Source organism: Babylonia areolata, chromosome 10, assembly GCF_041734735.1.
Source record: "Babylonia areolata isolate BAREFJ2019XMU chromosome 10, ASM4173473v1, whole genome shotgun sequence".
Taxonomy (NCBI): Eukaryota; Metazoa; Mollusca; class Gastropoda; order Neogastropoda; family Buccinidae; genus Babylonia; species Babylonia areolata.
In genome coordinates, this window is record NC_134885.1 from 6,018,583 (window position 1) to 6,031,489 (window position 12,907).

The 12,907-nt window shown below is 40.1% G+C and overlaps 1 protein-coding gene across 4 annotated transcripts in view; it reads right to left on the reverse strand.

Moving 5' to 3' along the window:
- Nucleotides 1-9,956, reverse strand: part of LOC143286746 (APOBEC1 complementation factor-like) — a 35,612-nt gene extending 25,656 nt beyond the window's left edge. For all 4 annotated transcript variants that reach the window (XM_076594472.1, XM_076594474.1, XM_076594473.1 and 1 more), the window contains exons 1-3: nucleotides 9,300-9,956; nucleotides 5,731-5,908; nucleotides 3,014-3,105 (exon numbers count right to left, since the gene is read on the reverse strand). In XM_076594472.1, the coding sequence (XP_076450587.1) occupies nucleotides 3,014-3,105; nucleotides 5,731-5,908; nucleotides 9,300-9,893 (864 nt within the window). In that variant the 5' untranslated portion in view covers nucleotides 9,894-9,956. The remainder of the gene's footprint in view (nucleotides 1-3,013; nucleotides 3,106-5,730; nucleotides 5,909-9,299) is intronic.
- Nucleotides 9,957-12,907: the final 2,951 nt, after the last annotated feature.

Below are 12,907 nucleotides of genomic sequence, written 5' to 3' on the forward strand. Positions count from 1 at the left end.
ATAACCACAGCAACTGGTACAAATAAGTACACAATGATAAGGTAGTGAGAAGGGAGGTAAACAGCAAATTATAATTAAGCTACAAGTAAGTTATAATTAAGCAAAGATTTTACGTTCCCTTACAATGGAAAAACTGTAATTTTTTTGTTGCAAACTTTCAAAAGTAAAAATATCCATCAACCAAACTAAGAAAAAAAGACAAAACATGAGAATTAGTGTCCTGATGTCTTCAATTTGTCCTGGATCTTTGACAAATCCAGTCTCGAACTAACTGTATTTTATACACTCAGACTTAATAATCGAAAATTACACAAAAAATTCATTTGTATTAACATTATTACTTTAGTTCTACAATCCTGATTTCGTTTATCATACTTGTGCTACATCTGAGAAGCTATTTTCACAGTCACAGAGGGCTTTCCTTTAACCAAAATACTGAATGCATGCACATTAACAAGAAAACAAGAAAAAGAAAAAATGCCTGCACATTGTGAACAAGTGCTAAACAAAGCATCTGTAGTGAAAGTCAAACCTCTCCATGCTTTTCTTCTTTTGAATTATTGCAGTATATCAAATATATAACAATGTCTGAACAGTACTTCAATGTCACAGATATTATACAAACTGACATGTCCAAAAATGAGACAGATCACCAGCTAAAGCACAGACGGAAAACATAATGCAGAATCCATCAATTTAAAAAAAAAAATATATCCAGCATATCTAGTTAATTTTAAAGCTTTCTTTGCTTTGCAAAAAAAAAAGATGCATAGGAAACAAGAAAAGAGGGTTGGTTTACAAAATTTTGCAAAGAACCCCCACCAAATCTAACAGACATACACAATCCTCCACCCCTCCCCAACCCCCTGGAAACTAAAAACAGACAGATCTACTTCCACAGCAACAGCATGCGTCACACACATGCATACATGTACATGCATTCCTACCTTAAACTTTGTCTTTATCCCTGAACCACACACAAACATGCATAAAAAAACATACACGCATGCACACTCACACAAACACAATCTAAGTAATTTTCAAATGGAAACTCGTGCAGATCTATTCAAGTACAAATGCATGCTAGAGTTATATTCTGACACTCTACTGTAGTCTACATCTTATTCACAGGCCCGTGCCTGCACATTCAAGGAGATAAATTTCCTTTATGTGCTTATCATATACAGCTGGTGCCCAGTAATGGCAACAGCCAGTCATCAAAATAAATACAGAACACAGCAAGAAAATCCAAGCAGAAAAGAGCAACATCAAATAAAACATCAAAATGAACTGAAATCATTAACACCTCCCTCCCCTTGCTACCTGTAAAAAACATTAAAAAAGGAAAAGAAAGTAGAACATGCTGTGAGAATACCATCATTGTGCACTGGAATCTGGTCATACTGCAGAGCTCTTGGAGTTAGTCTTTTATGTGTTACAAGATTATGATTGTCAACTCAGCAAACAACAGATCTCTCCACTCCTGTCAATCCTTGCCACAACCAAATTTCAGCCAAACCAATCCTGCCATGTCAATTTAATGCCAAACACATGGTCCAAATTGGCAAGTCGGCGAGAGAGAGAGAGAGAGAGAGAGAGACAGAGAGAAATCATGAGCACAACTAACAGTTGTCATGATCGGTTCCAAATCTGACCAGTGTTTTTTCCAAAAGAAATGAAGACTCTCTTTTTTCTTTTTTTTCTTTTTAATTTTCAAAGCCAAAAACAAGGCTAGAAGTAGAACTAGAAGTCTACATGTGACAACAGTGTGTGACTAACCCCACAATCAGCTGAACTCGGACGCTGTTTTCTCTTTGCTTACTGGGCAGGCAGAGGAGCCAACTGTTAAGCTTGGCGCTTCCAGTGGACTGTCTATTCCAGACAACTTTATTCTGTGATGGTGAGCTTAGTGTTATATTCATTTGACCTGCCTCCATAAACAATCATAATCTCACACCAGTGACCAAGCATTAGTAGAACACCGATCAGCAGCTGCTGCCTATGAACTAAGAACTGGAGAACAATATGTTATTTAATTGGAGGCTGTTTTTTAAGTCCCAGATCCAATACTTTCCAGGTCTGATGTCCCACCATTTGCCCTCAAAGAATCCCCTTGAATTCAGGACATATTGAACCTGAGATGTATCAGACCTCGAGTGTTTTGTAGCAAAACCATTTCACTGTACTACTGAACTGACAACCACAATAACTACCTTTTTGGGTCAAACCATGGTGCAAAAGTCTTAAAAATTTGTAAAGACTTTATATATTTCAAAGTAGTGTGCAATGATGGTTTCTCACAGCAGCTTCTACTGACTGTACAGATGCTGGATACCATAGCTTGCTGGACTGCCAGTGCCTCTAACAGCTGCATCTTTACATTATCTTCCACATCCTGAGAACACCAACACAACAGTGATAGTTGGTAGTCGACGAACCAACCAAACCACATAACAGTACCACCATACACACACATACATACAGACAGAACAAAATCAGTAAAAGCTACCATCACTGATAACATGATACTGATACAACTGCACGCACCATCATTAGCAAGATAGATAAAACTGTCAATTGGAGACAATACAATATATCACTGATAATGCTGGTAAGTTGATAGTATACTGACACATGTTGCTCACCAAATACTGTTGCTTTAAAAAACCTAAATTGTTAATATTCTTGAGGTGAAAACTGCCTTGGTGGGAAGCCAATAACAATAAATCAAATCACAGAGAACAAATAACCAGTGATAACCTGCATAATTATAACTACAATAGATGGTAGTGTCCCTTTCCATCTGACAAAATATCTTCTTGTCCAGATTTGGTTTCATGTGGCAATTTGATGACTCGTGCAAATCCATGAATTATTATTTTTAGTATTTGTATTTTTAGAATTAGTTTTTCGAAACATGTCTGACAAAACTGAAAAAAGCACAAAATCTGAAAGTTCTTATCTGTCAGGGATAAGTAATAGAGAAAGTAATGGGTGACATTACACAACATACCTGACAGCCCCTGGTCTTGGCCAGTCGAATATCACTCTTGTCAACAGGCTTGGCCAAGACTACTTCGACCTCAGACCCTTCAATACTGCTCCCTGAAAAAACAGTCCAGTTCATCTATGTTTGTGGCTCATACTTTATTAAGTTTATACATACTTGTTTGTGATTAATCTGAGTACATTTGTATGTGATAACACTAAATACTTGAATTTGGTTTGTGCACATTTACATGAGGTTGATCTGTGTACTCCCATATGAGGATAATCTATTTACATATATAGATGCACACATGTATGTGGTCAATCTAGGAACATTTGCAGGTGGTTAATCTATGTGCACTATATATGTGCTTTGCACACATTTGCATGTGGTTAACCTATGTACTCTTGTACGAGGTTAATCTACACATATACATTTGAATACATATGGTTGATCTATATTTGTAGATTTACATGAATGTACACTTGCATACCTGTGGTTTAAGCACATTTGCATGTAGTTAATGTACGCTTGGGTCATGCACTGATGCAGAATAATATACATTATTATCAGAAAACTGTGCAGTTGTATATATTTACATGTGGTCAGTTTACACATGTAAAGTTGTGTGTGAAAAACACTACAGCAGGACAACAGGGTCACAACAATGAAAAGACAGAGCAAGGGTGAGGAAGGTGAGTGGTGTGACTGAAGGAAAAACAAAAACAAGCATACAGAAATCAAGTGTGCCAACATTTATTTTAAAACTTACGTTGCAACAGTTTCAAACAATCTGAATTCCAAAACAAAAAAATTTCAAACAATCTGAATTCCAGTTTCATCTTTTGTTTCCTTTCCAACTTCATCATCTCATCATGACTGCTCAGTCATTCAAACTATTTATGAAAATCAGTTAACCATGTGATCTGATGATTGTGATTACAATATTTTTTGCTTGTTACTGTCTAAAAATGAGATTACTTTTCTGAATTGATGCACTGATTGTCCCCTTTACCACTTCTCAATTTATTTTTATATGACAATCTTGAATCTTCTTAAGTTTATTTCCCTTCAAGGAATTTACTTGTTGAACAAAATCATCATACTTCAATTTTTATTCCTTTACTGGGTGTAATGGAATTTTTGTTTTAAAAACTTTATGAACTGCTAAAATTATTTCCTTACCTGCTGAAATTGGTTAATATAATACACTATACAGTGTCTACAAATAATCACTTTTTAAATATCAGCTTGTCTAAAACAATTTACTTTTTATCTTCATTATCGGTCACCTTTCTATAACAATCGCTTCTTTACTATCACTATCAGCCATGTCCATATGGGTCAACGTGTTCTGACATGAACCACAGCAAAATGTGCAGATCATGTCCTGGTTTTGCAAGGTACAGACAGCTATCTAATTTGGACAAAACTTGATGCAGTTATACAATACATGTACATGTATCAGCTTGTGTTCTCTTGGCCCATGGTCTCTCCAACTGTGCAGTACAGGACAAGGGAACACAGTGGCAGCCTGTGTGCTGGTCCTGTTATCAGTTGGCAAATATTTGAGAACTCCCAGCCAATGTCAAGGTGATTTGTCAGCCAAGTCAGTTCTGAAGCCAACATTCCCAGTTTGATTTTATACGCCCGTACACACTTGGCCACTAATGTGCAGGGTGACCCAGTTTGATGTGTAGTCTCAGGTACTTGCAGTACGAGATAAAGAAATGCTTTTGTCTTCTGGTTATGATGTATTTTAAGTATGTAACTTATAACACAGTGTTTCTTTCAGTGAACATGACCTGCACAATTTTTCAGTTAATTCTATTACAGTGACATTGACATGAACAAGCATGTGGCCAATGCCTTCAAGAAATTATTCACGCACATGGTGTGACACCATCATGCACACTCATAATAAAGACAATGACTTCAGAATGCTTCAAATTTACTCCACACATGCACACTCCCCCCACCCATGCCCCCATATCCCCTAGCCCCCTGTCAGGTACACACATAATGTTCAAGATAGCTCTTGCCCAAAGTTTCCTTGCTATCCATGTAGTGATGTACAGCTGTCCTCAAACCACACAATCCTCCTTTCTCCCTGTCTTGTAAAATTCTTTCACTATTCCCCTTTACATTTTCCCTTTGTACTACTTCAGTGTCATAACATGTACAATTATGATTATTCAAAGTTAAAACTTAAATTAAGCTTGATAGATGAAAAGGGTCATGAAAAAATACCAGATGCTACTTTCTCTGTTCCAGCAATGAGGTTTTATATTCTAACTTGTAACGAGGACATGAACATAATCACTGTGTTATCACTGTTTGGCAGCCATTTCACTGTTTCAACTAATTCCATGACATTTGGCAGCCAGTTCAATTCTTTTCATGGCAACTAATCGTCTAATGACACTAGCAAGTTCACGACTCAAGAGAGGGATTAATTTTCTTAGCCCTAGAGCAAGACACTGAGTACAACGAAGATTCCAAAAGAGATGGAAAGGGAAAATGGTACTTACTATCATATTAGTATCCATACACACACACACACACACACACATGTATATACAACATATACTGCAGTCTCTAGAGTCTGTCCTAAGGAAGACTGGTCTGCAAGTACTGGTATTCAGATATAAACAACAATTGGATATTTTATCAATTTATGTTGAAAAAAAACCCAAAAGAAACACACACACAAAATTTCCAGGAAACAAACATGTACTCACCATTTGTTTCATTCATGGCCGTCAAAGCATCTTCACGGCACCTGAAGTGTACAAAGGCATAGTCCCTGATCTTTTTCACTCTCTCAATTTCACAACCGCCAGCAGCTCGTGAAAAAAACTCCTTGAGAGTCTCCTCTGTTGTTGAAAGCATTAAATTTCTGACATACAAGATTTTAACCTGTAACAAAAAAAGGAGAAAAAAAAGAGGGTTAATTGCAAATGACTGGTCATCATAATGTACAAACATATATTCAAGTGTTTTTCAATCATTTTTATAACTGGTTGAATAAAACATGTTATGAACTATAAAAACAAAAATGATTCTGTGTATATAATATAATTCACTTTTTTTCATGACAAGGGCAAGGCAAGACAGATTCAAACAGCCTTCTTCGTTTGTGGGCTGAGATTCCCACATTCACGCTAGTGAGCTTTTACGAGAATGACCCGTTTTTATCCCCACGATGTAGGCAGTCATACTCCGTTTTCAGGAGGGGGGGTGTGCATGCTGTGCATGTTCTTGTTTCCACAACCCACTGAATGCTGACATGGAATAACTCAATAATGGAACTATAACATGCCTATTTGATCTTGAGCATGCATACATTCACATGAAGGGGACTCGGGCACTTGCAGGTCTGCACATCTACTGACCTAAAACAAGGAGATCCAAAATCTCCACCCTTTATCCACAAGCACTGTGGAAGGGATTTGAACACAGGACCCTCAGAATGAAAGTGCCCATCAGAAAAGGCTGATTCTGTGTAAAAAATCATTTAATACTTGACTTTAAAAGTAACTGTTTCGGAGCAGAAACAGTTTTCGTCTTAACCAAACTCATTGCAATAATCGTGGTCTTCAATTCCCCAATCAATCTTACATAAGACATACACAATTTCCATTTCTTTTCTGTGTCCATTCAAAATCAGTGCTTCAGGCATTGGAGCTTCAGATATAACAATCTCCAAATTAACAGTCAGATAAGGTTTCAATAACTTAATCAGCCACTTGACAATCAATGCATAATATTTGCGAGGTACCACAATCAATTCCTGCTAGATCCTCTGCCCCCTTCCCCACAAAGAAAACCTCGTTCTGTTTTTCCGCAAACATTTCTTTGTGAAAAAACATAAAATTGATTATATCAGCAAACACACAATCTACGAAAGACAAATAGAAAACCTGTTCTAAGATAATGGAGGAAAAACAGAAAATGTGTACACACAAATGTCATGCGAGTCAAATGTGTTATAGAAGCTAAGAGAGAGGAATAAGGGACCCAATAGACCCAGAAAATTGCAGCCCCCACATTGTGGAATACTAGCTGTGCTTCCTTACAGTGGTATTACCCTTATGCTGCTCATCCTGATGTCGCTCATACCCAGCCATATCCGGCTGGTTCACAATTAGTCCCACCACAAGCAAACCCAATGGGAAAGTTCTAACCTATGAGAGAGCGCCATGTCTGAATTTCAGCGAGTATGATCAACAAAATGACCCCACAAACAAGTGTGAAGAAAGTTACAACACAGGCGAGTCATCTCTTGCATCCCTCTGTTGATTTCAGTCATTTTGCTGTGCTCATTGAATATGTTTACCATCCCTCGTGGGACCACAGTTGTTGAACTTTTCTTCAGTGATCATGTCTGTGCTATCACCTGTTTCCTTGGATACCCTGGATTTTTCTCAACTGTGTCTGAACAGCTCTGCCATCTTACTCAGGGCAGAAACTATTATGCTGGCCCCGATCTGGCTTCTGTCTGACAAGGATGGTTCAGCCCTAAAACCAATACCACTGTCAAGGAGGCTGTTCAACAATGACAGCTGAACACCAAGAACTATAAAGGAGGTTTCCTTTCTGAAGCATTTAAGACTGGCTGATCAGTACAGTGCAAGCATGGAGTGTTTTCACAGTATTACTAACAATAACACTTTCACTTGCCCCACAGCAGGGCCTTCATTAGTTCATATCTCAATCTTTCACTGTTCCCAGTACTCACTTAATAATAATGGCAAACATGCAAAAGGAACTATGGTCTAGAACAAGCCACTTTCAGTAGAAATACCTACTCCATCCCCTTGTATCCTATCCAAGACACAACATCCATCCTCTGGCAGCACTAGTTCTTTTCATGATTCTGACATATATTGATATGACATGGCACCTACGACAGACCAATGTCATGCAGAAAGACTAGCCCCTCTTCCCCATGACAAGACCACAGGTCCTACTGCTGAAGCAACTGGCCTCTGCTCATGATACCAACAGACAGGAGCAAAAGAGATCCAGCAATCCACTATATAAGTCGTATCAATGGTTTGGCCACCATAAGGTCTCTGACACAAGGACACCCCCCCCCCCCCCTTCCCCTCTGCTGCAGTCCATTTCCCTGATCGTGTAGCATCTTACATAATCCAACACAACCCTACCACCAACCAAATATTGCATGTGACGGTAATTGCTTAATGACCACATCTAAGTGATCGCCTATCCCGGAGTAGAGAATGCCACTACATCCCTCAGTCCAGCAACCAGTGGGTCAGGTTTGGTTCGGGATGAGCCATCTTTAGGGCCGGCGAGACGACACCCCGGCCTGGCACGTGATGTCAGAGCAATTGACTTTTTATTTAATTTATTTTATATTAATCAGCCAGGGGAATCTTCCGGCTTCTGGGATTTAATCGAGGAATCAGGGGCAGCCTAAAAGGAAATGAAATCGTGACTTTTGACATTTTCCGTACTGTATTAAAACGCGGAACACGTAAACCCGAACTCAACATGAGTCTTAAGGAAATGTTATCTCCTTGGTGAGCCGGCTCCACAACACTGATCTGCCCACCCTCTGTTCACCAACTTGACAAGTAACGACTGATAAAAACTGTTCAAGTGACTTGTTTATTCAGCAGAACGACGAACTCAGTGACGGCTATCCCGGCACAATTTATTTCTTCCCATCCACTCTTCCGTATGACTGGCGGAGTAAACGTAGAACAGGCTCATACAGTAAGAGGGGCCTTAGGCGTCGATGGTAAATCTATTAGTTTTATTGAGCTAATCTTTTAAACAGTGAAAATATGCATAAAAGCAGCGTTGTATATAGAAAGAGAAATATTTTATTGTTAACGTGACTCGGCACAATGAACAAATAATCTAGTGTGCTTTCGTTTTTCCAGGAAAAACTAGGTCGAAGTTATGGGGCTCATTCTTTTCTATTTTCTTTTTTATCTTCACTTTCCGCCACCCCTATCCCACGGTTTCCTGTTTGTTTGTGTGTTTTTTGTTTGTTTGTTTTGTTTTTTTTTTCAAGTTGGGGGTGGGGGGGTGGTTGGTGAGCGGAGTGGGATGGCGGTAACTCAGTGCGTGCCATATCTTGTGTGCCACCGCATATCACAAGAACATTTTTTTTTTTATAAGTACAATGCTTACACAGGCTACCCACCAGCGAAAACCAGCCGCTTGACAAAAGAAATTATGCTGGGTCAGTCAGATAGATCCCCAGACAAGTGGTTTTTTTTCTTTTGTTTCTAGTAAGATAACAACTAACCTAGATAAAACGTGTACAACTCACCTGTGACATTGTGTCTTCATCAACATCTTGCTCGGGTTCCGCCCAGTCTACGGCAATCTGATGGCCCCAGAGTTGAATACGTCCAGGAATCAGTTTTCGTCGAGCCATTGCGGCCGCCCGATGACTTTCGTACTCCACAAAAGCAAAACCACGATTTTTTGTTTTGTCAACAGCGCTCGGGTAAACTATAACATCCACCACTCCTTCGGTAACTTTGGACATTTCAGCAAGAATGTCTTCTCTGTTTTTATTTTTGGGTATTCCTCCAACAAAAAGTCTACAGTTGTCAACTGAACTGCAGACTCCAAGCAGACGACCTTTTTTAATTTCGTAATTGTTCAATTCTTTGATAGCTCGCTTCGCATCTGTGCGTGTGGTGTACATGCAGAAGGCATACCCACGGTTCGACCCACTAAAATCCATCATGAGCCGAAATTCATAAATAGGTCCCACCTTTTCGAAAACTGGAACCAACTCGTCTTCGTAAATGTCTCTGGGAATCTTGCCGATAAAAATTTCAGACCCTCTTGGTGGCGGTGGTCCTTTCCACGTGGGCGGAGGTCCAAATTTTCTTTGACCATTTTCTTGCACCATAGGAAATCCCGTCCTTTCTATCAAGGCAAGAAGCCCGCTCTCGCTCGGTGCTCCCTTTAGCGAGTCCATGTCTGCTTCTCCGATAGCTGGCGTGAAACGGATCATTTCAAGCTTATCGTCTTCCAATCGAGTAAAGTTGTCTTCTGCGCTTTGAGAAATTGCGCATGCGTGCTTTTGCTCCAATGAAATTTCCAGTTGATATGCAAATCAGCAGCATGACCACACCTCCGTGTTCTCATTGACAAACAGTTATCTGGACTCAGTGTTTTTAGATCAGTGGGACTGCGCCTGTCCCACGCTTCCAGCAAGAGTTGCGCCCCATGGATTCCTGTACTGGACGGGGAAACTGATGTCAATAGCACATGGATGGTGATGTCATGCTGGATCTCTATTTAAAAAAAGAAAAGAAAAAAAAGGGGTATGTGATGACATGCACCGAAACTAGGTAATTAGAGCATTGGGTTTTCGACCTGAGTGTGTGTATGACAATGTGTATGCGACAATGTGTAAGTGTGTGTGTGTAAGGGTTGTGACAGACTGGAACGGTAAGAAGGATGACAGCGATTTTTCCGATCTTTGTAATGGAACAGATCTGCCACTGACGGAATCCTCTTTGTGCGTTTACATGCCAGATCAAAAATTAAATGCACACATGAAAGTTGGCCTCATAATGCTTGTCTCAGTAAAACTGTGTGTGTGTGTCGCACACACACACACACACACGGCACACCACTTTTCTTTTCTCCAGCTAGCTCATGTTATAGAATCTGTAAATCAGTCAAACAAGGATCTATCAAATTACCTCGATTTTCCTGCAAGTTGTGTAATGAATCAGCCTGTCAAAACAACATGAATAATGTCATGTATAGATTTTCCGTCTTCAAGAATAGCAATAATCTCATCAATCCTGATATAAGTCCGTGGGTTTGTACTGGTGTATTTGTCATGGCATGCAAGTAGCAGGGATATACAGGCAGTGATGCTTCAGTTCTCACACCTGCCCTTTTTATAAACTTATTTACATTCGTATCACTATCATGGCAGGTGTTCCATTCCCAATTTATATCTGTAGCACGTTATATCGAAGCCGGACAACAGAATACGGCAAGACTGACATTGAACATTGATCCTTTTGGTTTCATTGTAGTCACTGACTATCGAACAGTGAGCACGACATGGCTTGAAATAGATCATCCGATCTACACACCCCTGTAACACAGCCTCAGACACATCAGCAGACTGTTCAAAGGTTGCTTGTATGTCCAGCTAGCGTGACGCCACTGACAATCAAGTTACGTCACCCCAACGTTTGCTCAATGTCTTAGTCCACTCATTGGTTTGAGTCACTAGTCCCCGGTGTAGTATCCCAGATTGTCCCCCACCCGGAAACGTCCCCGGGGGACCGTGAAATTGACTGCTGGAAATGTCCCCCGTGCACTTTCTGACCGTTCAAAATGTCCCCCGCGGACATTGTTAGCGGCCAAAATGTCCCCTTTCTTGGGTTTTAGCGTCGTTCTGAAATGTCCCCTTTATATATTACTGACCCTTGAAAATGCCCCACCCGCACCCCCCACGCCCGCCATGTATCCTATAACGTCCCCTTTGCCAAAAATGACCCCCCCCCCCTCCCAGTCCCCTCAATGAGTGGGTGGAGAAGTGTGTGTTGTGTGTGTGTTTGTGTATATAATTGTGCGTGTGCGTGTGTGTGTGAATGTGTGTGTGTGTGTGTGTGTGTGTGTGTGTGTCAGTGTGTGTGTGTGTTTGTGTAGTTGTAAGTGTAGGAAGTGTGTGCGGGGGGTGGGGGTGGGGGGTGACGGGGGATGTCTGTGAGTCTATTTATATATTTCTGTGTCCGTGTCTGTTTTCTTGTTTAAAGCCAGCATGTAAGCCGGTGTATAAGTGTATACATCCAGTTGTATGCCGTACAAGCATTGGGTTCATGCTTATGAATATAGCAAGTATTTTTGCACCTAAGCTCATGTGTGTGTGTGTGTGTGTGTGTGTAATAATCTTTGATGTGTGTGTTTGTGTGTGTGTGTGTGTAATAATCTTTGATATGTGTGCATGTGTGTGTGTGTGTGTGTGTGTGTGTGTGTGTGTGAGTGAGTGTGTGTGTGTGGAAGGGTGGCCGATGAGCGTGCGAATGTGTGTCTGTATGCATATACGCACGCGCATGCAGGAATATGTGAAAGTTATTAAGTGATAAAAACCATTTTTCTTTTCAATGCAAAATCTTTAGTATATATTCCCTGAGTTTTCCTTGTCTTTCTGTCAGCGTGATAATGCCACTGGGTAAAATATCTGAACATGCCTCAGTTGACACAACTGAAGAGATTATTATATGGGAGAGACTGAGACAGAGACAGACAGGGAGAGGGACAGACAGAAAGACATGTGTGTATATGTGTTAGTGACTTGAACAGTTTGAAAACAAATAAATGACATACCGCGGACATAAACTTTTTACTAAGAGAGAATCAAACATGTGTAACACAATTTTCATGTCCTCAATAAAACAATAAACAATCGAAATTTTGCCACGTCGGACCACAAAATGAAATAACATTAACAACTGTAAAAACAAAAACAGAAACATACAATAACTAAAAAAAATATGAATTGCCTCTGTGGTGCAAAATATCTCTTTGTATTGTGTAGAGGCCAGCATTTCCGCGAAATACTCTTCGACATTTCTTCTTTGTTCTGCATCCCTGAGTGCACTTAGGTAAATATACCGACTTTTTTTCAAGTATGAAACCACATGGGCACAGTTTTCATCACCCACGCATTTTCGGCGGAGGGGACGTTACTGAATACAAGAGGGTCAGTGACATTTTCAGGGTAAGGGGGATATTTCAAAACGTGCAAAAAAAATAAAAAAAATAAAAAAAATAAAATAAAATAATTAAAAAAAGGGGGGGGGGGGGGGGGGGGGGGGGGGGGGACATTTTGGCTGCTGAAAATGTCCGCGTGGGACATTATGAACGATGAGAAAGTCCCCGGGCATAGACACT